The 10,796-nt window shown below is 31.5% G+C and overlaps 1 protein-coding gene across 1 annotated transcript in view; it reads right to left on the reverse strand.

Annotated features, from left to right (window-relative positions):
- Window positions 1-9,615: 9,615 nt before the first annotated feature.
- LOC118446496 (ubiquitin-conjugating enzyme E2 Q2) overlaps window positions 9,616-10,796 on the reverse strand; it is a 4,662-nt gene continuing 3,481 nt past the window's right edge. The window contains exons 5-6 of the mRNA XM_035877207.2: window positions 10,416-10,713; window positions 9,616-10,260 (exon numbers count right to left, since the gene is read on the reverse strand). Coding sequence (XP_035733100.1) covers window positions 10,229-10,260; window positions 10,416-10,713 — 330 coding nt within the window. The 3' untranslated portion in view covers window positions 9,616-10,228. The remainder of the gene's footprint in view (window positions 10,261-10,415; window positions 10,714-10,796) is intronic.

Below are 10,796 nucleotides of genomic sequence, written 5' to 3' on the forward strand. Positions count from 1 at the left end.
AGTTCCTAAGCTCATAATAGTTTTATTTATAATCTGGGAAAAAAAATTTGTGTTTAAAAAGTTTCGAAAATCGGAGTAATTGATTTTTAGGATCATCTAAGAATATTTTACCTGCGCAGAAACTTTTTAACTTATATCCATCGTACGATCATTGTAAAATAATTTATCGAATATGTTACTCGAATATGAACTTCTATATTACAAGGTATAAAATACATATATGCATATATATATTCAGAGAGAAAGAGAGAGAGAGAGAGAGAGAGAGAATAAATAATTATCTACTTTCACAAATAAATTATTATTTATTCTTAATTTGAGGTGAAGATTATATCTTATAAAAAAAAGTGTATATTTATATATATATATATATATATATATATATATATATATATAATATAGATTTAAAAAAATCTACGATCGAATTTAAGTAAACCGATACATATATATACCAATCCAGGCACGTAAGACCAATGGACAAAATCGAAGAAGCTAGAAGAAGGAAAAAGAAACATGACATCCAATTTGAATATAAAATCTTCTAGTAAGGTCCCGATAAACCGGGGAAAAGGCAGATATGATTCGATTGGATTTTCGTAGCCACGTTCAAATTTCTTTGCGTTGGCTTCGTTTTGAAAGGAAAACGAAAAATGGAAGATTGTGGAATTGTTAGGAGAATGGAGGGTGGTAGATAGATGGGTAGGTAGGTAGGTAGAAAAGTAGGTAGGTACGTAGGGAGGTAAGTATGTAGGGAGGTAGGTACGTAGGGAGGTAAGTAAGGAGGGAGGTAAGTAGGTAGGGAGGTAAGTACGTAAGGAGGTAAGTACGTAGGTACGTAAGTACGTAGGTAGGTAAGTATGTAGTCAAAAAGAAGACTTGACATGTGTGTAGTGAGTTCAAAGGGGGAGGAAAATAGGTATATCGGACGTGGTCACCACATGTCGTAAATTGATTTATCGAAAAGTACCTACCGTATCGAAATTGTATTGTTTGACCGGTAACGATAATACATACGTATAAAAATCAGAAAAAGGTAGTCCCATAAGGGATAAAAGGGAAGAGTATTGGAAGAGTCCTTGATCGTATCTACGTACAATATGTGTTTTTCTTCTACGAAACTTTCTAACATAAACTTGCAATATAATATAACGTATACATATAAAGATTTTCTCTTTGAAAATGACGTCCTTTAAAAGCATGAAGTTTTGGTATTTTCAAATTGAACTTTTTATAGAAATCGTGTTAGACGAAAAAAGAGAAAAAAGAAAGAAGAAGAAGGAAAGATAACCAATTTGTCAATCAATACACTCTGTCTATATAAATATTTAGAATATATATATATATATATATATATATATATATATATATATATATATATTAATGTTAATATATTAATTTTAATATATATATATATATATATATATATATATATTAAAAGTACATATTATATAGAAAATTAACCGTTCAAAAAGCATTAATAACTCATTAATTATTATACATCATCTAAACATTTTACATTTTCATCAATTACTCATGACTATTTATTATCATTAATTCAACTTAGCATATCAATATTTGCTAAGTTATTATATATATATATATATTTAGTATGATGCCTATATTTAACATATTGGATTCGCAAGCTATTCCACGATAGATATAACTTTTAAAAAGAAGCAACAGGAGAAATTTTCAGTAGTCACGGATCAAAGGAGTCACGTTCTTGGACAGTATAAAGGCGAACGAACGAATATCGTATCATCAGGAGAAATGTTATGGGATAGGATGATCCAAACGAAAAGGACGTTCCCTTTTTCAATGAAAAGAAATGTGTCTGACAGTGTTATGCGTCATGTGTATGTAAATATGTATATATATATATGTATATATATATATATATGTATACATACATATATATATATATATGTATACATACATATATATATATACATATATATACATAAATATAGGAGTATATGTATTATACCTACGTGCATATTCTGGGTGCACACACGCGTTATGCAAATTGCCAAGCGCGTTATCTTCGGGTGTGAGAGCGAGAATACGCTTTCCTCTTCCTCTTCCTCCTCTTCCTCCTTCTCCTCCTCTTCCTCATTCTCTTCATCCCATGGGAAATACAAACTGATAGCATGGCAATACGGACAACCCATTAACCTTCTCCGTACTATGTGAAATTGTGTTCGATATATTCTTCCTCTCTCTCTCTCTCTCTCTCTCTCTCTCTCTCTCTCTCTCTCTCTCTCTCTCTCTCTCTCTCTCTCTCTCTCTCTCTCTCTCTCTCTCTCTCTCTCTCTCTTTCTCTTTCTCTTTCTCTTTCCACACACGCATTGAATTTTTAGATGACAAAAATATCCTCTAGCCTGACTTCAAAATAATACTTATCATCTAATGTGCAATATTTTTTTTCAACTCCTTCACACTACTCTTTTTAACTTCCTTATGCTTTATTATCTAATAGAAGGAAATTTTACCCAATACTCGTGAAGAAAGAACAATGATTTTTAGAAAAAAATCTCTTTAATTACGTTTCTTCAAAAATTAAAACTAAATGTGCAAAATAATTATAAATACGTGCATCGCTATGTATATATATATATATACATATATGTATATACATATATATATACATATATGTATATATATATATATATATATATATATATGTTACTGTACCATACATACTATAGCCACTGAAAAACATGCGTTTGTAAAAATTATTTTTGATTTTATTCCATTTAGGTTTTTTCAATGGCCAGCTTGTATATATTTACATATGTAGCAATGTATCGGTTCTGAAGAAAAGTTCATAGGGTGTTTTCTATACGCCGTCTATTGGAAAACGCTACAAACTTTTTTCGATTCTAATACTACACGCAACACACACAGGCACACACACGCACATATGCGCTACGTATAATATATGTGCTACGTGTTCCGATAAAAAGAGACTAACGTGCGAAAACAACTTACCGAGATAAAAGCGTATGAAGTTATGCACTATTCCGCAACGGGGTTTCATTATTAATAAATGATTTTAATAGCTAATTGCAAAAGTCAATAATTATCCTAAGAAATTGCGATTGAGTCTCATTGAACATAGCGTACTTTTTACCTATAAAGGGACGTAAAAATATGTTAACAAGGGATAACAAATTTTCGAGAAAAATGCGTTTAAAGTCATGCATTATATCGCAATAAGAAATTCATTAATAATACATGATCTTACATAGCGTATTATTAAAGTCAATAATTATTCTAGAAAATTGAAATTGGTCTCATTGGAAAGAGTATCCTTTTACTTATTTAAAAAAGAAAAAAAGAAAAAGAAAACTAAATCAATTTCTTCGCACTTTAATAATACTTTTTTACCAGATATATATATATATATATATATATATATATATATATAAATATATTTTACTGGATTATCAATGACATGGTAAAATCGTTGAAACGAACGTTTTTATGGACCTTTACTTGAAAAATCACTTTATACAGTCTGTACACAAAGTGCGTATACAATTATCTTAGACACATTGGAAATAAGACGTATAGTAGCCTAACATATTTTTTTCGACCGCATCTTTCACTAATGATAATCCTCGCTTCGTTACGTTTAATATAAGATCATTACGACGTTCGATATTTTGTACCATAAATATTAAACCGAACACGAATATCGAAGAACGATTCGTCTCACTCTGCGTTATCTCTCTCCTCTTTCTTTCTTTCTGTCTCTGTCTCTCTCTGTCTCTCTCTCCCTCTCTCTCTCTCTCTCTCTCTCTCTCTCTCTCTCTCTCTCTCTCTCTCTCTCTCTCTCTCTCTCTCTCTCTCTCTCTCTCTCTCTCTCTCACTCACATACACACATACTTTCACTCTCACTATCATTCTCTCTTTCTCTGTCTTTCTTTCTCTCGCTCTCTTTCTCACAAAAAAAAAGAAACTAGCCAGAATCTTTTTAATCATCGTTGTCTCATGCCACCCTAAGTCGTCCTTATTCTTTTCTCCGGGACCTCTTTTTTCTCAATCCCCCTTCTCACACAACACATCCCCACACCTTCCCCATTCTCCCTTCTGGACAACGCAAAGATCACGACATTATATCTCCGATTTATTTTCAATAAAAAATATAATGCCCTCGATATTAGTAGCAAAAATATAGAAAGTATGCGTTACACACTTCGCTTTGTTTTTCTTTTCTTTTCTTTTCCATCGTGATACTCCTCTTCTTCTTAGCAAATATAATATATATCGAAAGAATAAAAAGGAATGGAAAATGTGGGAGACGAGAAGACGATAAAAGAGAAAGGGGAGAAAAATTATTTAAAAAAAGAAAGAAAGAGGAGATAAGAAAAGGAAAGAAGAACAAAAAAGAAAATAAACGATCAGAGTAAAGCAGATAGAAAGTCATCGTCAAAGAAGAAGAAGAAAATAAAGATAATGAAGAAGAGGAAAAAGAAATGAAGAAGATAAAGAGGAAGAAAAAGTAGTAATAAAGAAATAAAAATAGAATTATAGACAAAGTAGACTAATCAAAAAGAAGGAGGGAGAAGAAGAGGAGGAGAAGAAGAAGAAGAAGAAGAAGAAAAAGAAGAAGAAGAAGAAAGAGAAGCTTTTGAGAAAAATACAAAACATAACACGATAATTCTTAACGACGTCGAACAATCGATATGATAACTCAAATATGTTTAATCTCTCGGGGCACGCGGCTGTACAAATCATTATCGTTGGGCCCCGTTTAGAGATGATAACAATGTGTGAGAATCGCATTTCTATATAAGATCTACACTTAAAAAGCTAGAAAACATTTTTTTCCTCGTACCTCATGACACAACACGATTTCATTTTTTCCTTCTTTACCTCGACCCATGCCCCGTCCCCCTTCTCACAATCCCCCGGCCTATCCGCATTCTACTCCTCCCATTGTAATGATCGATCCTTTTCCTCGTTCCTAAAACTTTTTTTACCCATTCATTTTTTCACATCTCGCACAAATACTTTTGAATGAAACGCTTCTTCCTTCTTTCCTTTCTTCCTTCCGCCATCCCTCCCCCCTCTCTCCCTACCACCCTCCCTCCTTCCTTCCTTCCTTCCTCCCTCCATCCCTTCCTTCCTTTCTTTCTTTCTTTCGGCAATATAATTACAATTAACGAATGCACAATTTTATCGGGAAACCCATACTCATTACGCACTTCGCTCGAATAGATCGTTGTCGTCGTAATATGTGTGTTTACAATATGCATATGTATATTATTTACGTCGAGACGAAAATGATGGTCAATAATAATTGTCGAAAAGATCGTCGCAATAATCCCGAGAAAAAAAGGAAGAGAAAAAGAAAAAGAATATTCATCCTCAATCCGATAGATCGTACATATGTGATAGATCGTTAGAGACGATAAGTCCTCTTTTTGTCTCTCTCTCTCTCTCTCTCTCTCACTCTCACTCTCTCACTCTCACTCTCTCTCTCTCTCTCTCTCTCTCTCTCTCTCTCTCTCTCTCTCTCTCTCTCTCTCTCTCTCTCTCTCTCTCTCTCTCTCTCTCTCTCTCTCTCTCTCTCTCTCTCTCTCTCTCTCTCTCTCTCTCTCTCTCTCTCTCTCTCTCTCTCTCTCTCTCTCTCTCTCTCTCTCTCGATCGATCATAAGCCTTCGTCGCAATGCTAATTAATTCATATAAATCTGTCTTACGTGATTTCTTCTTTAATTACTCTCCTCCTCCTCCTTTTTCACTTTCTCCTACTAACCTTCTCCTCTCACCTTCTCCTTTTCTCGCCTCATTCACAATTTATTATTTCATTCTTCCTATCTATCATTCTTTTCGCAAAAAGACACTCCGCTTTGGCGCGTAAAAAATGTGTGAAACGAAGCGATTCACTGCGAGCAGCAGAATACGAAGATGAAACATATGTATGTACGTACGAAAGAGAATCTTCGTGTTTCTCTATATTAATACGTGTTTTTTTTTTTCTTAGTGTGTCTGCATATCTGTGTATATATATACACGGTTTAGAATATACATTTTTTTGCGTATCGATATTTTTCCTTTTTTTTATTTTACGCATGTATTCGTATATGTGTACGTGTATGTGTACGTGTACGTGTACGTGTACGTGTACGTGTACGTGTACGTGTATGTATATGCGTATAATATGTATGTACGAAACAACTTGCAAAAATAACTTGCAAGCAATATTTGTATTTTCTTAACTGCATCGATGCGACTATAAACGGTGACAAAAGAGAGATTTGTTTAATGAACATAAGCATACTTGTGACTATTTAAATGATACGATGCTATGTATATACGATGCCAATATATATATGTATATATGTACATATATATCAGCGCCATTTTATTTTTCATTTTTAAAGTGCAAGTGAAAATTGATATTCTTCTCTGGAGAGAGAGGATATGATGACGTTGTTGTTGTTGTTGTTGTTGTTGTTGTTGTTGTTGTTGTTGTTGTTGTTGTTGTTGTTGTTGTTGTTGTTGTTGTTGATGTTGATGTTGATGTTGATATTGATGTTGATGTTATTGTTGTTGTTGTTATTGTTGCTGTTGTCCACTATTATAAGTTCTATCGCGCTATGTTTAGAAAGTGCATCGAGAATTATTACACTAACATCAGTCAGCACTTATTATGAAGGAATGAAATAATGTAAGAGAAATGAGTTTACAATAATATGAGCTTTACACGTAATGACTTAATAACGCACGTTCGTTTGCTTGTTTGTTTATATATAATTTTTTGCTTTTCTTTTCTTTCTCTTTTTTCCTTTTTATCCATCTTCTTTTTCTTCCTTCTCAAGTGAAGATATATAATATAAATTTGACTACACACCAACTGAACTCCACCAACATTTTAATTAACAAAGATTCTGTCTCTCTCTTTCTCTCCCCCCGCTCTCTCCTTCACTCTATCCCCACCTTTCTTTGTCTCTCTAGTTTAATGCGTTATTTAATTAATGATCAAAAAATCACGATATATGTGTGTGTGTGCGCGCGTGTGCGTGCGTGTGTGTGTGTGTGTGTGTAATCAAAAATTGTAAACAATTTATTGCATAATTCATATTATTAGATAATTGTCATACAAATTACGCAATAAGATAATTTTTTGAAATTGTTTACTTAAACGACAGTTTCATATATAACAGGCTTATATATGATCACAATGTTATATATATATATATATGTATATATATATATATAATATATGTATTATATATGTATATATATAAATGCATATATATATATGCGCACACACACACGCGCGCATATATATACACACACACACACATATATACATTCATATAAAATATACTAAACGCTTGAGAATGGCATCAAAGCCTTGGCGTTATTATACGACGAACTATAACGTAACAGCGCATCATTGTACAGAATGAATGCTTTCTTTCTCGAAACGTAGAGAAAGTAACAAAAAGCGGACAATATCAAACATTTTACACACAACCAAATTTCATGTTTCTGTTATTTTTATTTATTTATTTATTTTTTTTTTTCCTTTTAATTTCTAGCAGCACTTAGACCGAAAGAAAAACAAAAAAAGAATTAGAAAAGTAAAAGATTTTCAAGAGCTATCCCTTATAAGGAAAGTAACACAACAGTTTTACACAACCGAATACATATATATTATATATATACATATACAACTATATAAAAATTGTTACATACTCATTTCAATTGTACGTCAAACAATGTAAGAGAAATAAGTTATGTAATAAAAAACAAAAAAAACGGACAATGTTTAGGCGATTAAAGAGATCTAAACGTAAACTTTGGCAATTTTTTTTTCAGAAATAAAGGAGCGAGAGGGATATTATTATTATTATTATTATTATTATTATTATTATTATTATTATTATTATTATTATTATTATATTATTATTATTTTATAATTATTATTATTTTATAATTATTATTATTTTATAATTATTATTATTATTTTATAATTATTATTATTATTATTATTTTTATTATTATTATTATTATTATTATTATTATTTTTATTATTATTATTATTATTATTATTATTATTATTATTATTATTATTATTATTATTATTATTATTATTATTATTATTATTATTATTATTATTATTATTATTATTATTATTATTATTATTATTATTATTATTATTATTATTATTATTATTATTATTATTATTATTATTATTATTATTATTATTTTTATTATTATTATTATTATTATTATTATTATTATTATTATTACTATTATTATTATGCCGTATGTTTCGTACTTCTAATATAATTCTATCTAAACGTATCGACATCAATTGCACTAACACGTACGATCGCTATTTTTTTCAAAGTCTTATAATCTGTCGCCTAATCGACTAATACGAGAGATGTAAAAATATATGTATATATATATATATTTTGGATCTTTCCGATGAAAAATCTATCGACGTCGACGTCTCCTTTTCGTATTTCGTTCTTTATATGACAAAAAAACAAAACTGACAATAGGAAAAAGAAATGGAAAGAAAAAAATAAAAAAAAAGAAAAAAGAAAAAAGAAAAGATAAAAAATAAAAAATAAAAACAGAAAAAAAGAAAAGAAAAGGAAGAAGAAAGTATACTCGGTGAAAAAATGCTTGCTTAATCGGAAAATAAAAAAGTATAGTTGTTATTCTTGTTATTATTATTATTATTATTATTATTATTATTATTATTATTAATATTACTATTATTATTATTATTATCATTTATTATTTATATAAAGTTTCATATCAATCGTTAATTTTCTCGAATTCTACTTTCCCGTGGAGCTCTCTCCACGAATTCAATGATATTTCAAATTTCTTATGGTCAAATTAATCACCATTTGGTTGTGTGTTTGTGTGTCCTCTCTCGTTCGTCATCATGATGTAACAACTTAAATTATCAAGCGTAACAAAATGTAAATCAAAAGAAAATTCGTCTTAAACTTGAAACAATATGCACAATTTCACTGTGATATATTATATCACTCTTCTTACTCCAATAAAGTTCACCGCCGCTCTCTCTCTCTCTCTCTCTCTCTCTCTCTCTCTCTCTCTTCCCCCCCCTCTCTGTCTCGCTAGCTTTTTTACTCTGTGTTTTACTTTTTTAATAATTTTTATTGTTTTTTTCCTTCTTATTAAAGAAAAAAAAAGAATTGTAAACATGCGCATGAACGATTTTCCTAATGGATTGCACGATTAATGTAGTTAACAAACAATCCCAATAATAAAAATATATTGGAAAACTTCTTAGTATAATTAGAGCAATGATCATTGTGTTACGTCCCTACCCTCCCACCATTCTCCTCCCTGCTGCTCCCCTCCACTCCCATTCATACTCTCTCTCTCTCTCTCCCTCTCTCTCTTTCTCTCTTTATGGAGACAGGAAGCACAACACGTAAACATATTTCACAAAATGTTTACACACTGTTTTTCGTACGCACGCACTGTGTTCGTGTGTGTGTGTGTGTGTGTATGTGTATACGTGTTAGTGTGTGTGTGGTATAGTGTTATAAGCTATGGTATGGTAGGGTATGGTATGGTATGGGTATGGTATGGTATGGTATGGTATGGTATGGTATGGTATTGTATTGTATTGTATTGTATTGTATTGTATTGTATTGTATGGTATGGTATGGTATGGTATGGTATGGTATGGTATTGTATTGTATTGTATTGTATTGTATTGTATTGTATTGTATGGTATGGTATGGTATGGTATGGTATGGTATGGTATGGTATTATGGTATGGTATGGTATGGTATGGTATGGTATGGTATGGTATGGTATGGTATGGTATGGTATAGTATGTATCGTCAACGAAAACAAAGGTTTATCTCGTTACTTTCGAAGATCAATTGGCATTTTTAAAGAATAATTATAAATTCCAGATAAGAGAAAAAAGATCGTACAAATCACATTCGTCAATGCGGTCATATACGATCTCTAAATGCCTAATTACTGAAAAATCTATGCATACAGAACGAAACATGTCACCGTTTGCGCGGCAGCCTTTTCTCAGCCATCAAAGGAATTATGCGTTAGATTAATTCAGTATCTTAAGTTACCTAGGTAATGTGTTTGTGTATCAAATCATTATCGTAACAATTATTTGTTGGGCACACACCGAATTAAAGTCTCAGCTGTAAGCACGCGTCATATTTTGCTCCTTGATAATATTTATTCATTAGCCATCCTCCTTCGGTGGAGTAAACCAACCTGGAAAGATAGTTATGGAGATACTCTTTTTAAAAGGCAAAAATGATTTACATTTTCTGACAATGAATTGTTCCTTAAAGTTTATGTTAGTGTTATCAAAGGAGTCAATCCCTTTCGAGTGTGTGTGTGCAAATATTAATATTAAATTTTCTCACCATTCTTTTCATGTATTTGTACGAGCGATTTAAACGATTGTTGCGCGCGAGCCAAACTGTATTGCCCTTGTCCACCGCACACTTTACCAGCACCGCCTGAGCCTTGAAACTGTATGCGTGCTTTTCCTTTTACCAGTGTCGCAGAAATTTGCATTATTACCGCTTCTACCGTGTACGCCGAACTCCAGCCCTGTTTCGTAAGAAGTTCCATACAAATAGCACCACCTACGAGGACGTATCCACCCGATATGATGGGATGTACGACTCTTACAAACGGTGGTTCGAATGGATAAGTTTCCTACAATAAATCAAAATGGAAAAAAAAAGGAAATAGAATATTTCATCAAAGAGTTATCCTCACTGTTTTTCAAAGAGAACAGA

The sequence above is a fragment of the Vespa mandarinia genome, chromosome 9, assembly GCF_050613455.1.
Source record: "Vespa mandarinia isolate Hongniang chromosome 9, ASM5061345v1, whole genome shotgun sequence".
NCBI lineage: Eukaryota > Metazoa > Arthropoda > Insecta > Hymenoptera > Vespidae > Vespa > Vespa mandarinia.